The 21,090-nt window shown below is 47.5% G+C and overlaps 1 protein-coding gene and 1 long non-coding RNA gene across 5 annotated transcripts in view; one reads left to right on the forward strand and one right to left on the reverse strand.

Moving 5' to 3' along the window:
- The window catches only part of LOC139263511 (uncharacterized), a 229,872-nt gene that overhangs the window by 199,468 nt on the left and 9,314 nt on the right, over positions 1 to 21,090 (reverse strand). The window lies entirely within an intron of this gene.
- brf1b (BRF1 general transcription factor IIIB subunit b) overlaps positions 12,067 to 21,090 on the forward strand; it is a 409,723-nt gene continuing 400,699 nt past the window's right edge. Inside the window, exons 1-2 of one of the 4 annotated variants that reach the window (XM_070879697.1) lie at positions 12,067 to 12,137; positions 17,503 to 17,676. In XM_070879697.1, coding sequence (XP_070735798.1) covers positions 17,583 to 17,676 — 94 coding nt within the window. In that variant the 5' untranslated portion in view covers positions 12,067 to 12,137; positions 17,503 to 17,582. Of the gene's footprint in view, positions 12,138 to 13,615; positions 13,644 to 17,502; positions 17,677 to 21,090 lie in introns of those variants that run through there. The other 3 variants (XM_070879698.1, XM_070879700.1, XM_070879696.1) reach the window with 3 other exon arrangements.

Here is a 21,090-nt window from a genome sequence, read left to right on the forward strand (position 1 = left end):
TTAGAGCATTGGAGGGTGTTAAGAGAAGGTTAACTAGGTTGATTCTGGAGATGAGGGAGTTGACTTACGAAGGTAGATTGGGCCTCTACTGATTGGAGTGTAATATCTCCAAGTTTGCAGATGACACTAAGCTGGGTGGCGGTGTGAGCTGTGAGGAGGATGCTAAAAGGCTACAGGGTGACTTGGACAGGTTAGGTGAGTGGGCAAACGTGTGGCAGATGCAGTATAATGTGGATAAATGTGAGGTTATCCACTTTGGTGGCAAAAACATGAAGGCAGAATATTATCTGAATGGCGGCAGATTAGGAAAAGGGGAGGTGCAGCGAGACCTGGGTGTCATGGTACATCAGTCATTGAAAGTTGACATGCAGGTACAGCAGGCGGTAAAGAAGGCAAATGGTATGTTGGCCTTCATAGCTAGGGGATTTGAGTATAGGAGCAGGGAGGTCTTACTGCAGTTGTACAGGGCCTTGGTGAGACCTCACCTGGAATATTGTGTTCAGTTTTGGTCTCCTAATCTGAGGAAGGACGTTCTTGCTATTGAGCGAGTGCAGCGAAGGTTCACCAGACTGATTCCAGGGATGGCTGGACTGTTATGAGGAGAGACTGGATCAACTGGGCCTTTATTCACTGGAGTTTAGAAGGATGAGAGGGGATCTCATGGAAACGTTTAAGATTCTGACGGGACTGGACAGGTTAGATGCGGGAAGAATGTTCCCGATGTTGGGGAAGTCCAGAACCAGGGGACACAGTCTTAGGATAAGGGGCAGGCCATTTAGGACTGAGATGAGGAGAAACTTCTTCACTGAGAGTTGTTAACCTATGGAATTCCCTACCGCAGAGTTTTGTTGATGCCAGTTCATTGGCTATATTCAAGAGGGAGTTAGATATGGCCCTTATGGCTAAAGGGGTATGGAGAGAAAGCAGGAAAGTGGTACTGAGGTGAATGATCAGCCATCATCTTATCGAATGGTGGTGTCGGCTCGAAGGGCTGAATGGCCTACTCCTGCATCTATTTTCTATGTTTCTATATTCCTTGGAGTTGAGAAGAATGAGAGGTGATCTTATCGAAACATATAAGAAATGAAGGGGCTCGACAACGTGGATGCAGAGAGGATATTTCCACTTATTGGGAAAACTAAAACTAGGGGACATAGTCTCAGAATAAGGGGCCGCCCATTTAAAACTATGAGGAGGAATTTCTTCTCTGGGGGTTGTAAATCTATAAAATTCTCTGCCCAGAGAGCTGTGGAGGCTGGGTCATTGAATATATTTAAGGCAAATGTAGACAGAGTTTTGAGTGATAAGGGAATAAAGGGTTATGGGGAGTGGGCAGGGAAGTGGAACTGAGTCCATGATCAGATCAGCCATGATCTTATTAAATAGTGGAGCAGGCTCGAGGGGCCAGGTGGCCTTCTCTTCCTCGTTCTTATGTTCTTGGGTAAGGAGACCAAAACTGTACACAGTACTCCAGGTGCAGTCTCACCAGGGCCCTATATAATTGCAGTAAGACGTCTTTACTCTTATACGCAAATCCTCTATAATAAAGGCCAACCTACCATTTGCTCTGTTAATTGTTTGCTGTACCTGCATGTTAACTTTCAGTGATTGGTGTACAAGGACACCCAGGTCCCTCTGAACACCAACATTTTCCAATCTCTCTCCATTTTAAAAATGCTCTACTTTTCTATTTTATCTATCAAAGTGGATAACTTCACACCTCCACATTATGGGCCCAAGTTTCGGGTGGAGTTGCTCCTAGTTTTTTGGAGCAACTAGTTTAGTTTGGAGTATGTTAGAAATTGCAATTCTCGGATATTAGTTTGCTCCAGTTCTAGTGAGTTAGTTTAGGTTGGCTTTAGGTAAGGTGCTTTTTTTTCCAAAAGGGGGTGTGTCCAGCCACTCAGGCCTGTTTTGCAAGTTTCGGCAGTGAAAACTTACTACCAACTAACTTAGGATGGAGTAAATGTCCACTTTTGTAAGTTCTGAAAAACCTTAGAGTTAAGTTTAGTGCAGGCATAGCCAGAGACGGCGGGTGGGAGCATTAAACAGAAAGGATACATCAACATCACAACAGCGGGGGGTATGGTGGGGGTGGGGGGCCGGCCCTTCGATCATTGAGTGCCCCCCCCAACCCCACCTTCCCCTTCCCCTTCCCCCTCCCTCCCCTCCCCCTCCCCCCTCGCCCCATCCCGGTACCCACACATGCTCCAACGCGCCTGCGCAATGCCGGCACTGAGAAGAAGGCATGATCCCTAGCCCCGCTCCCCCTGCAGGCAGGCTCCTCCCCAGGGAGACGACGCCACGCCACGCCATGGTCCAGGAGGACCGGAGAATTGCTGCAGAATATTCCGGCGCACCTTCGAGCCCAGGCAGGTCACGTAAGTCTCAGAGGTGCGCCGTTTTCACCAGATGCTGAAACTTGGGCCCTATATTCCATCTTAACACTCACACTCACTCTACTTTCTTTCTCTCTTACTATCTCTTTTTATTTCTCCCTCTTTTTCTCTCTAATTTCTCTCCCTCTCTCCCTTTTCTGTCTGCTACTTTCACTCCAATATGTCTCTAAGTAGATATTGGCTGATCTTGTGAATTGTGAGTTATTTTGTGCTGTTGAGCTTGGAGACCAAGAACTAGGTTGAGGCTGAAAACATTTCACATGTTTCCAGCTGGCCAAGAGACGAGCTTTTCATCCCGCCAGTCTGGGCTGGACTGGAAGGCTGCTCCCCAGAGTTGTAGGGACTGTGCTTTAATAGGCTAGATGACCCAATTCTGGATCTCCACTGTTCTTTGATGTCTAGCTTTCAGAAACTTACGTATTCTTTGGAGGAATGGTTTGAAGTTTTAAAAATATTCCTTATTGGGTCATGTTTGCTTGACATCTTTTCAAGGCCGGGCACAGTTTGCGTTATGTGACGAAGAGCTGGAACCAGCAGGAATACAGCCCCACGGGCACTGCCCAGTCAGGTGTGACTCAATGGGCAGCACTCTCGTCTCTGAGTCAGAGGATTGTGGGTTCAAGCCCCACTCCAGAGACTTGAGCACAAACATCCAGGTTGACACTCCCAGTGCAGTACTGAGGGAGCGCTGTACAGTTGGAGGGGCAGCACTGAGGGAGCCTTGCACAGTTGGAGGGGCAGTACTGAGGGAGCCTTGCACTGTCGGAGGGGCAGTACTGAGGGAGCCTTGCACTGTCGGAGGGGCAGTACTGAGGGAGCCTTGCACAGTTGGAGGGGCAGTACTGAGGGAGCCTTGCACTGTCGGAGGGGCAGTACTGAGGGAGCCTTGCACAGTTGGAGGGGCAGTACTGAGGGAGCCTTGCACAGTTGGAGGGGCAGTACTGAGGGAGCCTTGCACAGTTGGAGGGGCAGTACTGCGGGAGCCTTGCACAGTTGGAGGTGCAGTACTGAGGGAGCCTTGCACAGTTGGAGGGGCAGTACTGCGGGAGCCTTGCACTGTCGGAGGTGCCGTTTTTCGGACGAGACGATAAACCCAGTCCCCCCTCTGCGCTCTCAGGTGGACGTAAACGATCTCATGGCACTATTTCGAAGAAGAGCAGGTGAGTTATCCCCAGTATTCTGACCAATATTTATTTCTCAATCAACATCACTAAAACAGATTATCTGGTCATTATTACATTGCTGTTTATGGGAGCTTGCTACGTACAACTTGGCTGTAGTGTTTCCTAAATTATAAGAGTGACTGCACCTCAAAAAGTACTTCATTGGCTGCTTTGGGACTTCCTGAGGTCGTGAAAGTCGCGATAGAAATTTAAGTTTTTTTCTCTGGTACCTTACCCAAGCAGACATTGCGTGTGTGTGAGCTTTAACCATGAGAGTTGGGTTATTCGCTCGTGGAGGGAATTGATCTGAACCAGATCCTGTTCGCACACTTTCTGGTGGCGGGGTGGGGAATGAGTTGGGGTTTGGATAGCAATTGTTTTGCATGCTGACTGAGATCAGGTAACTTCGTACAGACAAAGTCTTCTTGATCAGTACAGTTCAGTACCATGCTGGGTGCATCTTGTACCCTGCAGGAGCAGGTCTGTGTTTACATTTATTTAAATTTACGGGGCAAATTGAACCCTGATCATTGACTTGGAAAAAAATATTATAACCTGGCGTTTCCGCATAATTTATGCCCAGATATCTGTGTAATCGAAAGACACAGTGCTAAAGATCAAGGAATTTTAAACCGAAGTAGTTGTGCCCATAGCTACTTTACTTTACGCTCGAGTATCCGTCATCTTTTATGTGGTACAGGTTGAACCATCCCCTTGTCCCGGAACCATCCCCTTGTCCCGGAACCATCCCCTGTCACCGGGTGGTGCATGCGCAGAACTCCAACATGAACAAATTGGAGTCCTTCCTCGTTTCCGACTCCCGCAATCGCTGGCCTGACCCCGTGATCCAGCGCGCCCCCCCCTCATGATCTCTCTGCCGCACTCCCAACCCCAAGCCAGCCAACCCCGATATCCCCTTGCTCAGTACCTGTACCATCCAATTTAACATGACCACCCCTTATCCAGAACAGGCCGGGTCCCGAGGGTTCCGGATAAGGGAGGTTCAACCTGTACAAAGGTCCATTCGCTTGAAATGGTCCCCGCACACACAACTGGCCACTTCCCTATGTTGGCATGGCCAGTTTCTGCTGATTGTGCCTGTTCGGGAGTCTTTCTATCACATTGCATCCAGAGCCTTAAGTGCACGGATTCCTGTGGACACATTAATCCAGCATTAATCATCTGTATCTGCAGTGACCCTGATGCGTTTTTCCTGCTGCTGCTGCAATTACTTCATATTCAGCTTAAGTAAGTCTAAATTCAGTCGATCACAGCAGAGAAGGACACACCTGTGTGGCCTCAATCATCTGCTGGTCGCCGATCTTGTGTATCAAGGGCAGATCAAAGCAATCAATTGAAACCAATTAAATAGCAAGACCGAGAGCATTAAATCAGTCAGTGGCTCATTTCCTGCTAATCCTACTCCAGTTTGTGCTGCTGTAGAATGCTCTGTCCCAATCATGAATCATTTATGATGCTTGATTGCACCGACCTAAGGGACGTTCGGGCTTGTGCCAATAAGTCCACATGGAAACATGCGCGCAACTTAACCTTGGCAAAACCAGCGCCGTGCCCATTTTGCCAATCACGCCCCAGCAGAAACTCTGCCAATCGATTTTGGGTTTGGTTCAGTCGTGTCCGAGCAACAAATTTACACATCAGATATGAAACTGCACCTACCTTGTTTGGTGACATATCCGGAGACATCTATACCTTGCCTGCCCTTTATATCCTCACAAACCACTTGCACCTACCAACTCCTTATCCTAGTGGCTTTGAACATCTCCTTATTAAAAGCAGACATTCTGGAGATGTACAGCAGGTCTGACAGCATTTGTAAAGAGAAAAGACCGCTTAATGTTCTGGGTATAGACCCGGCATCAAAACAGTTCTGACGAAGAGTTGACCCCAGTCCAACATTTGATATTAACCCAAATGTTCTCTTTACAGACAGTCACCATTTTCCTTCACACTTTGACATTTCCAGCATTTGCAATTTCACTTTACACCTTGACAGACCAACACTTAAGATTCAAAATATCCAGTCAAACTGTTGACCTTCAGTTCTGACCCTGTCATTCTCAGATGGACATCGGTGGCAAAGAAAGACCATCGGACGTCTCAAAGCACTTTACAGCCAATGAAGTACTTTTGGAGTGTAGTCACTGTTGCAATGTGGGAAACGCAGCAGCCAAATTGCGCACAGCAAGCTCCCACAGACAGCAATGTGATAATGACCAGTTAATCTGTTTTTGTTATGTTGATTGAGGGATAGATATTGGCCATGGGATCTTTTACATACCTGAGGGGGCAGACAGGGCCTCAGTCTAACGTCTTATCCGAAAGATGGCACCTCCGACTGCAAAGTGCTCCCTCAGCCCTGCACAGCAAGCCTGGCATTGCCCATCCCTAGTTGCCCTAAGATGATGATGGTAGTCTGGCTTCTGTAGTGATTTTGATACAACCGCGTAGCTTGCTAGGCCACTTTAGAGGGAAGTTAATAGTCGACCATGTTAGTGTAGGACTGAAGTCATAATAGGGGTTACACTTTCAGCACATCATCGACCATTTAGTGCCCAATTATAGGCCCATTTATCGCCGGCCCAACTTGCGGCACACATGAATGAGCTGCATCGCCTGGCCTAATTTTAAAAAAATGACATCATCCTCGTGTTGAGAATAGTGCTTATAATGGAAACTTGCACCTGATTATGGCCCAGATTATCGTCGAGCGCTACTTTCGGCATTTTGCCCACAATTCGCCCAAGTGATCGCCGGCCTAAAGATACGCTGAAGAAAAGCTGCTATAACTCGGCACTACGGGGAGGATCTGTAGTAAAAGGCTGGCAGGAGAATCAATGTGTGAGTGATTTTAAGGGCCATTTTGACTCTTGCCAATCATCTAATCATATTTGTATTTGTTGAGGACAAATTAAGAGCATTTATAGTGATGGGGCCTGTAATTTCTCAACCAGTATTGATCACTAATCACATGCTGCAGAATAGAGATGGGAGAATAAAATGAGCAAAGTTACATACAAGTAAATTGCTGTCAGGGTTAATTTTAATCGTGGATTTTTTCCCCCCCTCTGGTCCACAGTACAAGTAGAAGCAGAACGAGGGTATGGCATCCTTTGAGGAAGGAAATGGAGTTCGCCTCCGTTGGCTGAAAGATTTTATTTTATAAAGCAACAGGGGCTAGAATAGAAGAAAGGTTCTATTCTCTCTGTCGACCCCCGTGGGAAAAGTTCTTTGCCTGAAAAAAAAACGCGCATGCGCAGAACAGCCATTGCTATGGATGCCAGCCTTGCAAGACTGAATATATCGCTAAGGCCCATTTCACATCGCTAAGGCTATCTCCTAAATTAAAAAGGCGAAACTAGCGGTTTTTAAAATGACCGATATTCCAGCGATCCTGAAAAATAAAAAAAAAAGCACTAAGGCCGGAAATATCACCCAACTTAGGGCAATAGCGACCGTAGTGGAAAGTCTAGCCCATAGTCCCAGACCGGGTAAGGGCGGCAGGTTTCCTTCCCTAAAGGACATTATCAAACCAGTTGGGTTTTCACTTCATTCCGACAGCTTTATACTGATCCAGTGTTTTATTTGGGGATTTATTAAACTAAATTCAAATTCTCCAATTGGCCATGATGGGATTTGAATTTGCATCCTCTGGATAGTTAGTCCACTAACATAACCACTACACTACCGTTCCCAAACTAACTCTGATCCGGTAACTCTTAGTCAGTTGACAGGTTAAATTGTTGCAGATTATAAACATCAAAATAAAACATCAATCTCCCTGCATGGCCTGAATTATTAATGAAGGCAAAGAGTTTTGAAATCGATGTACGGGGAATTGGCCATCAGTGAAGGTCAGCCTCCATGTCTTGGTGCCAATGCGCAGATGGTTTGCAAAGGTTGGCAGACCGAGGAATGGTCAATGGCAGCTGCCGCTGATGGCCGCGGGTTGGTAGCAAGAGTTGGTTCACCGGTACACGGTTTCTGGCCATTTGAGAAGATAGAAACATAGAAACATAGAAAATAGGTGCAGGAGTAGGCCATTCGGCCCTTCTAGCCTGCACCACTATTCAATGAGTTCATGGCTGAACATGCAACCTCAGTACCCCATTCCTGCTTTCTCACCATACCCCTTGATCCCCCGAGTAGTAAGGACTTCATCTAACTCCTTTTTGAATATATTTCGTGAATTGGCCTCAACAACTTTCTGTGGTAGAGAATTCCACAGGTTCACCACTCTCTGGGTGAAGAAATTCCTCCTCATCTCGGTCCTAAATGGCTTCCCCCTTATCCTTAGACTGTGTCCCCTGGTTCTGGACTTCCCCAACATTGGGAACATTCTTCCTGCATCTAACCTGTCTAACCCCGTCAGAATTTTAAACGTTTCTATGAGGTCCCCTCTCATTCTTCTGAACTCCAGTGAATACAAGCCCAGTTGATCCAGTCTTTCTTGATAGGTCAGTCCCGCCATCCCGGGAATCAGTCTGGTGAACCTTCGCTGCACTCCCTCAATAGCAAGAATGTCCTTCCTCAGGTTAGGAGACCAAAACTGTACACAATACTCCAGGTGTGGCCTCACCAAGGCCCTGTACAATTGTAGCAACACCTCCCTGCCCCTGTACTCAAATCCCCTCAAGATGTCCAAGTGTGCGATCTGAGTGCAGAGCCGTTAATGAGACTGGAATCACAGCTTGGAAGGCATCGGAAAATTCATTGAGCAGAAGAACTTTCCTGCCAGTTCACCTACGCGGGTATTCCGAGGTCAGGTAACAAACTGTGCCTCCTTGGTGGCTCATTTAGTAAATGGAGCTGAGAAATGCAGGTTAGGAAGACCTGGGTTTGGCCCACACATCTGCATGAGTTGGTGTCCTGAAGAGGGGTAGAAAATGATGGTGTGATTTTGAAAAAAAGATCAGCAGAGATCTGAAAGTTGTGGTGACCTAGTTAGTGCAGCGTTGTGTGTTCAGCTAATGAATTAAACATCTTAACGGCACACTGGGAGATTGGTTTTATATCATTTTTTTCCCCCTGCTAATCTTCTCCATTTCCCCTTCTGACGGGCCCTGGTTCCGTACTTAAGGCATGGTTCCATGGGCACCTGCTCCCAGTGCCACAGACCCCCTCGCCCAAGTAGCTGCTCATGTGCAATCCTTAGACCGTAGTTGGCTCTCGTTGTGCCAGATCCCGACCCTGCCCAGCTCCTTACATGTACACTTCCTGCCGGGGTCACTGGATGCCAGTCCGGGGTGGGATTACTTAGAATTTACTGCATGGAATCAAGCCATTCGGCCCAGCAGGTCCGTGCCGGTGTTTATGCTCCACACGAGCCTCCTCCCACCTTGGAGTGAGATGAATTATCAGCATATCTTTCTATTCCTTTGTGTTTCGCTAACCCTTAAATGCATCTGTACTATGTGTGCCAACCACTCCCTGTGGTCGCGAGTTCCAACAAGTGTGTTGGTCAATCTGCCCGTTGGCTTGTGCTGATGACAGGAAAAGGTGCGTACAAGGGAAAATGACATCATTGTCATGTAAAGGAGCCTCGGACCACAGCTTAAATGTCCCCCACCCACAAAACCCCAACAGCCGTGTTTACATTTGGGGACTGGTCAATAAAACGACTTTATACCGCAGAACTTTCAGAAGCATGCTTGTAACCAACGTTCCTGCTAAGCTGCGTGGCCGAGCCGCTGGTTAGAGGCTCCGGGCAGGCCGCTCACCAGCTCTGATACAGGGAAACCGTGCATGCGCAAACATTTAAATAGGCCGCGCAGCCGCTTAAAGGGACCGCGCACCCCAAAAAAAGGTAACATTGCTTATAACTTGACTCAACCTGTTGGGGAACCTATGGGTAGCAAGAGCCCGTGTACACCATCCTCTACAAGGGCGTTAAGTGTCGAACACGGTGCTGAGCCCGGTGATTAGTCGATTCTTTCTCCTCCTCACAGAGCAATACATCTATGCCCAAACAGTGAAAGTATCAAAGGCTTGGCTTCCCTTTAAGCACGGCCATGCCCCGCTCTGCAACTCCCGCACAGCCAGCTTGCTGGCTTTTAAATAGAGCAGCCCCTGAAAAGGCGAACATTGCTTCGCACTCCTAATCAGTAACTTTCGACTTTGTGTGGGAAATGAAACCTAATGAGCCCCTAAAAAGCCCCCCATATGCCATAGTAATGAAACAGCCTGATTGTGTTAATTTGGAAGCTGGATGTATAATGATGGCGAATGGCAGCTTTCCATGTTAATGAGTACTGACATCTAGTGTCTGTTACTCGAGAAATGCTAATGCTGACAATGTGCATCACCTGCCCTCTTCACAAACAGTCCCCCTCATTTAATCATCAATAAAACAATCTGGCCTATATTCCCTCTGACAGCTTGACTCTGTTCTCAGCTGGTAAACTCACAAGGACAGCTTTTCTCTTTAACCCTAGATAGTTTGGAAAAGTCAATTGCGTGTGTGTGTGTGTGTGTGTGTGTGTGTGCGCGCATTTTAAAATGTATTTATTAATTTTACCTCGGCCTCATCATTTGAAACAGCAGCGGATCATCATAGATCTGCTTATGGAAGGTGTTATTTGCAGTGTTTGAGTGAGGGATGTTGGGAGACGGCCCTGACATTCCTCGGCACCTGATCAGCGTCTCCTCGAGTAGGTAGCTATCGAACGGAGGCTGCAGCACATTCCAGGGACAGTCAACACCAACTTTCATTTATATAGCGCCTTTAACACAAACAAACGTCCCATGGCGCTTCACAGGAGCATTATCAAAAAACATTTGACACCGAGCCACATAGAGACATTTGGGCAGGTGAACAACAGCCTGGTCAAAGAGGTAGGTTAAGGAGTTCCTTCAAGGAGGAGAGAAAGGCGGAGAGGATTAGGGAGGGAGTTCCAGAGCTGGGGGCCCAGGCAATTGTAGGCACGGCCACCGATGGTTGGGCAATTATAATCAGGGATGCTCAAGAGGGCAGAATTAGAGGAGTGTGGGGGGGTGGGGGGTGGGGGGGCAGTGTTACATAGAAAATAGGTGCAGGAGTAGGCCCTTCGGCCCTTCGAGCCTGCATCACCATTCAATAAGATCATGGCTGATCATTCCCTCAGCACCCCTTTCCTGCTTTCTCGCATACCCCTTGATCCCCTTAGCCATAAGGGCCAAATCTAACTCCATCTTGAATATATCCAATGAACTGGCATCAACAACTCTGCGGCAGGGAATTCTACAGATTAACAACTCTGAGTGAAGAAGTTTCTCCTCATCTCAGTCCTAAATGGCCTACCCCTTATCCTAAGACCAAGTCCCCTGGTTCTGGACTTCCCCAACATCAGGAACATTCTTCCTGCATCTAACCTGTCCCATCCCGTCAGAATCTTTTCTATGAGATCCCCTCTCATCCTTCTAAACTCCAATGTATAAAGGCCCAGTTAATCCAGTCTCTCCTCATATGTCAGTCCTGCCATCCCGGAAATCAGTCTGGTGGACCTTCGCTGCACTCCCTCAATAACAAGAACGTCCTTCCTCAGATTAGGAGACCAAAACTGAACACAATATTCCAGGTGAGGCCTCACCAAGGCCCTGTACAACTGCAGTAAGACCTCCCTGCTCCTATACTCAAATCCTCTAGCTATGAAGGCCAACATACCATTTGCCGCTTTCACCGCCTGCTGTACCTGCATGCCAAACTCCAATGACTGATGAACCATGACACCCAGGTCTCGTTGCACCTCCCCCTTTTCCTAATCTGCTGCCATTCAGATAATATTCTGTCTTCGTGTTTTTGCCCCAAAGTGGGGCTGGAGGAGATTACACAGATAGGGAGGGGTGAGGCCCCGGAGGGATTTGAAAACAAGGATGAGAATTGAGGAAAGAATTTTCCCTAAGCTGGGCCAGGGTACAGGCTCTGCTCCGATCCTTTGGGTGGGGGATGGTCAAGAACACATTCCAGGCAGTCGCAGGACCCCCGAGAGCTTGCTGTTATCGATTTGAAATGCATGAGCATGTGCTGTTGAGTTTATGATCAACAACAAAGCTGCAGATAAATGTTATAACCTGTCGTGTGATTTCCTCAGATTTTATTGACCTTTGGAGTGGCTGGGTTTTGAAGCACACAGTTTGGATGTTCATATGCAGACTTTTTGTTTTGTTTCTATATATTTTCTCTCCAGTTTTCTCCAGAAGACACTAACATTATCGCAGGTGGTGCCAGCTCTCTGCTACTCGGGCATGAGCTCAGACTGAGTTTACGCAGGTTATCTGACCAAGGAGGAGGTGGGGGTGGGTGTGAAGGGGTGTGAAGACAGAAAGTTGTGGTGCCCTTACAGGCACTCTGACTCAGACCAATTATCTCAACATGAACTGGCAATTAAACCTGAGATCTTGCTGTGCAATGTATTTTATGACTGATCAGTCAGTTTGGTCTTTTCTCCCAGCTCCATGTGGTATTTCTAATGAAGCAGATTGTATCCAGGATTGCTCCTGAGCATCTGCCAGTGGACAGCTACAGCATGATCCTATGTCGCTCTTGAGTTTGGATTGAGCAAGCATGGCCCTTTCGGTAAGGAGGCCTCCATTTAGCCGTACAGGCGATGGCTCCCCACTGGGGCTATTTACTCCAACCCTCTTTCCCTGCTCTTTTCCCGTACCCTTAATATTTAATGTAGTATTAATATTGACTTGGTTTCAGTAGCCACTTGCATAGAATCTACAGCGCAGAAACAGGCCGTTCGGCCCAACTGATGTGTGCCAGTGTTTCTCCTCCACACGAGCCTCTTCACCCTGCTCCCCCTCCACCTTGTATCCATTTATTGCCACCTTTCTCTTGTTTGCATCCAGCCTCCCCATAAATATGCCAATGCTCTCTGCGTCAACCACTCCATGTGGCAGTGAGGTTCACATTCTCACCACTGTGTCAAGAAATTGCTCCCAAATTCATTATTTGATCTGTTAGTGGCTGTCTTATATTTATGCCCCCTTGTTCTGGACTCGTCCACCAGTGGAAATATTTTCTCTGCATCCACCCTATCCGACCTCTACCAGGCCTCCTCTGAGTCTTCTCTTCTCCGTGAAAGGAGCAGCAGCCTGCCCGGTCTTTCCAGATGGTTGCATCCTTTCAATTCTGGTAAGTATTTTCTCCAGTGCTTCGGTATCCTTTTTTGTAGCATGCAGACCAGAACTGCGCACAGTACTCTGTGTGGTCTACCCAAGGTTCTATATAAATGTAATATTATCTCCCTACTTTTATAAGAACATAAAAAATAGGAGCAAGAATCAGTCATTTGGCCCCTCGAGCCTGCTCCTCTATTTAATGAGATCATGGCTGATCTGATCATGGACTCAGCTCCACTTTCCTGCCTATTTCCCATAACCCTTGACTCCCCTGTAGTTCAAGAAAATGGCCACATATCCTTTTTAAGCCCTAAATGCTCAAATGTGCAGAATTACATGCGTTACATTCTATTCCTGTAGAAATGAACCCCAGTACTTTGTTCGCACTCCTTATGGCCTTATCAACGTGCGTTGTTGTTTTGTGATGTATGTTTTGTAATTCCCAGATCGCTCAGCTCCTCTACCCAATTTCATTTCTTGGCCTTCCATGATCCTAATACCCTTTATATCAAAAATCCTTGCTAACCTGTCTCCTTTTGCTTCTAGTTTCGAAGTTTATTCCTCCTGTTTACCAATTCACTGACTGGCAGAAATAATCTTTTAACTATTTACTTGGATCATTGTGAACACTTTGGTGAGATCCCCATAATGTTTATAACAGTCTGACTCTTTCATTATTACTGTTTTCCCCTTATGCCAGGTGTCTTCCCAGTGGTAATGTGCCGTATCAAATTGAGACACCGTTGAATAACAAGCTTTCCAGCCCCTGGGCCATCAGAGGGAGTGATCGCCCGCTCCTGCCCGATCGCCCCTTCCTGAGACTGGAGTTTAGAAGAATGAGAGGGGATCTCATAGAAACATATAAAATTCTGACAGGATTGGACAAGTTAGATGCAGGAAGAATGTTCCCGATGTTGGGGACACAGAACCAGGGGTCACAGTCGAAGGATAAGGGGTAAGCCATTTAGGACCGAGATGAGGAGAAACTTCTTCACTCAGAGAATTGTGAACCTGTGGAATTCTCTACCACAGAAAGTTGTTGATGTCAGTTCGTTAGATATATTCAAGAGGGAGTTAGATGTGGCCCTTATGGCTAAAGGGATCAAGGGGTATGGAGAGAAAGCAGGAATGGGGTACTGAAGTTGCATGATCAGCCATGATCATATTGAATGGTGGTGCAGGTTCGAAGGGCCGAATGGTCTGCTCCTGCACCTATTTTCTATGTTTCTATGAGACCGAGATCAGGCAGTCTTGATCCGTATTGCTCAGTGCTGCGGGAGGGAGAGGCAGAATCTGTCTTCCTGTGTCGCTGAAGATAGTGAGTTGGTTTTTCTGATGTCTGGGAAATGGATACTCTCCCCCCTAAAACTCCTTGTCTGCATAGAGGGGCAACGATGAAATGAACTGCTTTTTCCCACTCCCACCCAGAGACCGTTCAGCCATGCAGCTAACAATAGATGAAAGAATTCCAGTATCCCCTGTATCTCTAGTGGAGTGCATGAGTCATTCCAAACGATGAGTCATTTTGGAGGCGGATTGGACAATCAGTTAGGCTGGAGCCGGTTGAAGTGTTCAGCTACCAGAGAAAGAGGGGTTGGGACTGTGCGGAGGGAGAGTTTTACGGCTCCAATCACTCTTCTTCATTTGCAGGAGTTTTGACATCATTGGAGTAAGGCTTCTTTCACATTCAAACCTTGACCTGCCCTCTTCCTCCCCCACCCCGCTCATCTGACCCCAAACACAAGTGTCTCTGTTGATATACCCACAGGACATTCTCATGAGTGTTGATCCTCTGTCTTATCTCCACGCCCACAGTCTGGTTGCATTATTTATTTATTTTGGGCTGATTTGTCTGGTATCTGTAGGACAGTAATATCTTTTGTTTCACTTTTAATTCTTCTGCTCTCGGCCCCCCCCCCCCCCCCCCATCACTGATTCATCCTGTTCCAGACTCTCGGGGGCCCATGGGACAATCTCTCATCTTTTAATTATACATGCATGCGGAGCCAGGGCTTTAGCCAGACTGCAGCGTTCGGCTGCTAAATTGATAATGTTCCAATAGACGAACTTCTGTTGCAACACTAATGTTGTCATGATAGCTTTCACTTCTGAATTGGGTATGGCTGAGTGTCTTGCTGCACGTTGTAATGCCTGAGTGGCTTGTGAACTTCGAGATGGTGATTTCCTTTTCTTAGCCTAATCTTCCCGAGCTGCCACTACCTGTTGTAAAAGTCCCGTTCACCCATCACCCCTGTGCTCGCTGACCTACATTGGTTCTCGGTCTGGCAATGTCTTGATATATAAAAAAAACTTCTCACCCCTGTGTTTGAATCCCTCCATGGCCTGTCACCTCCCCCAGCCCTACAACCCTGCGATAACTGCGCTCCTCCAATTCTGCCCTCTTGAGCATCCCCGATTTTATAATCGCTCAACCATTGGTGGGCCGTGCCTTCAGCTGCCTGGGCCCCAAGCTCTGGAACTCCCTCCCTAAACCTCTCCGCCTCTCTACCTTTCTCCTCCTTGAAGACGGTCCTTAAAACCTGCCTCTTTGACCCAGCTTTTGGTCACCTAATATCTCCTTACATGGCTCGGTGTCAAATGTTATGAGTATGTTCCTGTGAAGCACCTTGGGGCATTAAACAACTTTAAAGGTGCTATATAAATGCAAGGTGGTGTTAATCCAGGGTCTTCAGAGAGTGAGCTCACGGAGTTGCTCTCCCACATTTCGTTCTGTAACATAAGAACATAATAATTAGGAGCAGGAGTCGGCCATTCGGCACCTCGGGCCTATGCCGCCATTCAGTGAGATCATGACTGATCTTCTACCTCAACTTCACTTTCCTTCACTAACCCCCATATCCCTCGATTCCCTTAATAGCCAAAGATCTATCGATCTCTGTCTTGAATATACTGACAGACTGAGCCTGCACTGCCCTCTGGGGTGCCTGCAGCCGGCGGTGTGGGGTGGAAAGTGCTATTCCCTCTGTGAAAGCTGACCACGACAATTGGGTCCGCACGTGTGCGCAGAAAAGTGACATCACGATACAGCATCTTAACACCGCCACCGGTAGTGGCCAGGGGCGTCCAAAAAAAGAAATGGGTCTTCCTTCCTGCTGGTCTTTAAAAAAAAAATAAATCCACGAGGTTTATATCGACACTTGGCTCCGGGAGCTCTGTGCTAAGGTGCCGTGCGTTCTCGCCTCCAAGCCAGTGTTGTGGCTTCAAGGCCTTGGCGTCCTTCATACAGTGCGGTGCCCAGAATTGAACACAATACTCCAGCTTCGGGCCGGACCAGTGATTTCTGAAGGTTTAGCATAACTTCATTGCCTTTGTACGCTATGCCTGTGTTTATAAAGTCTCTTCAAATGCTTTCTCAAACAACTTGCCCTATCACCTTCAAAGATTTTTAAACACTTTGTAATCGTACCATTGCCTCTCCTCATTCTTAATACCAAAGTGTATCACTTCACAATTCTCTGCCTTAAATTTCAACTGCCATGTGTGTCTGCCCATTTTCACTGTCTGTTTACATCCTCCTGAAGTCTGTTGCTATCATAGGCAGTCCCTCGAAATCGAGGAAGACTTGCTTCCACTCAAAGTGAGTTCTTAGACCCTCTGTGCTGTTTATTACATTTACGCGTTTCATGTCATTTGCAGACTTTGAAATGATACCTCCTATACCCAAGATTAGATCATTAATATATATCAAAACGTGAGGTGATCTCTATTCCGACCCCTGGGGAGCACCACTTTCCTCCAATCTGAGAAACAACCGTTCACCACTACTCTCTGCTTTCTATCCCTTAAACAATTTTGCATCCCCGCTGCCACTGTCCCTTTAATCCCACGGGCTTCAATTTTTCTAACGTCTATTATGTGGCACTTTATCAAACTTGTTTTAGAAGTCCATGTACACATCAACCGCACTACCCTCGTCAACCCTCTCCGTTGCTTCAACAAAGTACTCAATCAAGCACTGACCGCACTTGATCAGCTCCACTGGGCGGGCCACATTGTTCGCATGCCCGACACAAGACTCCCAAAGCAAGCGCTCTACTCGGAGCTCCTTCATGGCAAACGAGCCAAAGGTGGGCAGCGGAAATGTTTCATGGGCACCCTCAAAGCCTCCCTGATAAAGTGCAACATCCCCACTGACACCTGGGAGTCCCTGGCCAAAGACCGCCCTAAGTGGAGGAAGTGCATCCGGGAGGGCGCTGAGCACCTCGAGTCTCGTCGCCGAGAGCATGCAGAAACCAAGCGCAGGCAGCGGAAGGAGTGTACGGGGAACCAGTCCTTCCCACCCCTTCCCTCAACGACTGTCACAGGTGGGACAGATAGAGACTGTGGTTCTCGTATTGGATGTATACATAAGACTAACTTTTTAGTTCTTATTCACATTTTACTTCAATTACTGAAGTTAAAAAATTACGGGTCTCTTTCTTTTTTGACCTTAACGTCCCCTGCTAAGATTGTAGCAATCGCTCCTTGCATGAATACCCTCGGGACATTTGAACCTACTAAGGGCATTTTTCTCCACTGGGGCAATACGAGTCACCTAAGGACTCACTTTTAGAGTGGAAGCAAGTCTTCCTCGATTCTGAGGGACTGCCTATGATGATGATGATAATGATGACGACAATCAAGTTAGTCAAACATGTATTTAATGGGGTGGGAGGAGGCTGGTGTGGAGCATAAAAGCCACCATGGACCAGTTGGGCCGAATGGCCTGTTTCTGTGCTGTAGACTCCATGTGTTTTGAGATGCTGTATAAACGCACCTCCCAAGTTTCAATGTTTTTTGCTTTTACTCCTCAGGTCGCCGTCAGATTCACCATCTGGGTAACCAGCTCCAGTTAAACCAGCACTGCCTCGATACTGCCTTTAACTTCTTCAAAATGGCAGTCAGCAAACATCTCACCCGCGGCCGGAAAATGAGCCACGTGGTCGCTGCCTGCCTCTATCTGGTCTGTCGGACAGAGGGGACTCCTCGTATCCTTTTCACGCTGCAAATATGCCGATCTAAAAAGGGTAATTTATGGAGATTTAAAGCGTGTTTAATTGTAGTTTAATTCAATTCTCCAAGTTTATTTGTGTTTTGAAAATCCACAGTTGTCGTATGCCACCTCTGCTCAGTGTATGTGAAATGCCTGGCTAATGCAGAGTAAAACTTTCAGTGCATGTAAATCGGTCAGGAGCACCCTGATACTGTTGTATCTGGCGGACGTGCTTGATACGGTCAATTTCAGGGGGGGCTCTGTCGGCACGTGAAGGTGAATTGAATTTAGAATGAGGTCTCCTGTTGCAATAGAGGAGGATGAGCCTTGTACGTAGTTTCAATTGGACTTGTTCGAAGGGAGATGGCCCTTTTACACTTGAGTGCAGGACTGAGAGAGTTTTGCAGTGTGTGGAGGGTGCCCGTCTTTCGGAGGAAATGCTAAATCGAGGCCCTGTTGGTCTTCTCGGATGGACGTCAAAGATCCCATACCGCTCTCCGGAGAAGACCAGGGGCATCTTGCCAAAGTTTATCCTTAAAACAACACCACTTAAAACAGATGATCTGGTCATTTATCTCTGCTGTTTGTGGGACCATGCTGTGCGCAAATTGGCTGTCTCGTTTCCTATATTGAAACCGTGACTACACTTCAAAAAGCACTTCTTTGGATATGAATGCGTTGGGAAATCTTGAGGATCTGAAAGGCGCTTTATAAAATCAAGTTTTTTTTCATCGAGTTTCCCGATGAACATTGCACCCATTGTTCGTTCTCACCGGGGTCTTTTAACTTGCTGATTAGCTTTTGATTATATAAAAAAAATGGAACGGTTCATTCTGATAGCTCTTTTCAAATGAGACCAGTGCAAACCCTCCCTTCCTCTCCTACCCCTTGGGCCAGATGGGCTAAGATGGGCTGAATGGCCTTCCTCATTTGTATATAATGCGAGCATCCCCATATCCACACCTGGTAATGTTGCTTCCTGTTCCCGTTACCTTGGAAACCATAGTTGTCACACCAATCCCTGCTCTCATTCACAATTAGAGGACTCCATAACAGTGGCACTTCTTACAATTTCCTCCAGTGTGGATTCGATCCACAGATGAGGAACATCACAGGCAGCCCCTCCTCCCGTTCATGCCCACTTCTCTTCCTCCCCCCCACCCCCCCACCTCTCTTTATCACAGCTCTTCTCTTTTCTCGCCGCTCCCTCTCCCCTCCTCCCAGCCCCTTCAGTGCTGTAACAGCTTCCGACTTCCTGCTGCTGTTCCAGATGATTAAATGCCACTGCACACTGGGGACAGGAGCTCTTTCACGCTTCGATTGCTCAGAGCAGTCGGAGGCAAGAGCCATTGGGAACATTCAAGGTGAAGGAGTGGTGGGGGCGGGAGGGAGGGTCACACTTGGGGCAGGAGAGGGTCATTATAAAGTTGGAATAGGGCCAGAGTGGGGGGAATAACAGTGGAATCATGAAATTGGGGCGGGGAAGAGGAACATTGATAAAACATCCAATACATATGGAAGAAAATGAAGAAATCCTGAGCCCTCCGAATCAGATTCCTAATAGTGTTGGCGTCCTATATGATGGGCTTTAGCTCTTCACTGAGGTAACCCTATTATCATCATCGGCAGTCCCTCGAAGCAAGGATGACTTCCTTCCACGCCAAAAAAGGATAAGTTCAATGAAGGACCTAATATTCCAGGTCCTGAACTACATCGTGAAGGGTGGACAATGCCTGTGCGTGGATTTTTTTAACGTGGGGTGACCGTTGCACACCAGCCACCACACGAGCTTGACAGAGCTAGGTCTTGGTCCAGTGGCAAGGGTTATCCAAAACGACTGGAGACCTGCTCTGCTGCACGGACCTAGTGCGCACACATATCGCAGTGTGGGCTGCCCCTGGCCCCGAACTCACGCCTCCCCTAGGCCCCGATCCCTATTAACTAAGACTTGGGATCCCCCAATGGTTCAGACAGTCTGTTGTCTCTGACACACGTAGATTAGGAACATCCCAGGTTTGTACCCGGTCCGTCCTCAGTTAGGTGCTCTCAGCTAGGGAGAGGGAAGGAGGGCTGGAATTGGGTTCGAGACGTGAACCCTGTTGGTGAGTGCTGGGTGTGATGGTCTCTGCAGATTAATAGCCTTCTGGCACTTGATGTCTAGGGTCACATGTCAGCACTGGCCACTTGGGTGGTGTACAAGGGGACACTTTTTTTATTAGTTCCTGGGACGTGGGCATTGCTGGCAAGCCCACCATTTATTGCCCATCCCTAATTGCCCTTGAGAAGGTGGTGGTGAGCTGCTGCCTTGAACCGCTGCAGTCTGTAAGGTGAAGGTACCAGAACAAGAGGTTGTAACCTTGAAATCAGAGCAGGGCTGTTCAGGGGTCATGTCCACGGAGAAGCACTTCTCCACACAAAGGCTAGTGGAAATCTGGAAAACTCTGCCCCCGCAAAAAGCTGCTGAGGCAGGGGGTCAATTGAAAATTTCAAAACTGAGATTGTTCGATTGTTTGGCAAGGGTATACATTTTCTCCAATTGAATATTGGGAAGACCAAAGCCATTATTTTCGGTCCCTGGCCACTAACTCCATTCCTCTCCCCAATGCCTGTCTGAGGCTGAACCACACTGTTCATAACCTTGGTGTCATATTTGACCCTGAAATGAGCTTTCGACCACGTATCTGTAGCATAACTAGGACCGCCGATTTCCACCTCGGTAACATCGCCCGTTTCCACCCTTGCCTCAGCTCATCCACTGCTGAAGCCCTCATCCATGCCTTTGTTACCTCTAGACTTGACTATTCCAACGCACTCCTGGTTATCCTCCCACAATCTACCCTACGTAAACTAGAGGTGATCCAAAATTCGGCTGCCCATGTCCTAACTCGCACCAAGTCTCGCTCACCCATCACCCCCTGTGCTCACTGACCTATGTGGGCTTCCGGTTAAGCAACACCTAGATTTCAAAATTCTCATCTTTGTTTTCAAATTCCTCCATGGTCTCTCCCCTCCCTCTCTCTGTAAACGCCTCCAACCTCACAACCCCCCAAGATGTCTGCACTCCTCTAATTACCAGTTTTCTCTGTCCCTCCTTTTTTAAAAAGTGGGGTTACATTAGCTACCCTCCAATCCATAGGAAATGATCCAGAGTCGATAGACTGTTGGAAAATGATCTCTAATGCATCCACTATTTCCAGGGCCACTTCCTTAAGTACTCTGGGATGCAGACTATCAGGCCCCGGGGATTTATTGGCCTTCAATCCCATCAATTTCCCTTACGCAATTTCCTGCCTAATAAGGATATCTTCAGTTCCTCCTTCTCACTAGACCCACTGTCCCCTAGTACATTCGGAAGGTTATTTGTGTCTTCCTTCATGAAGACAGAACCGAAGTATTTGTTCAATTGGTC

This window comes from Pristiophorus japonicus, chromosome 4, assembly GCF_044704955.1.
Source record: "Pristiophorus japonicus isolate sPriJap1 chromosome 4, sPriJap1.hap1, whole genome shotgun sequence".
NCBI lineage: Eukaryota > Metazoa > Chordata > Chondrichthyes > Pristiophoridae > Pristiophorus > Pristiophorus japonicus.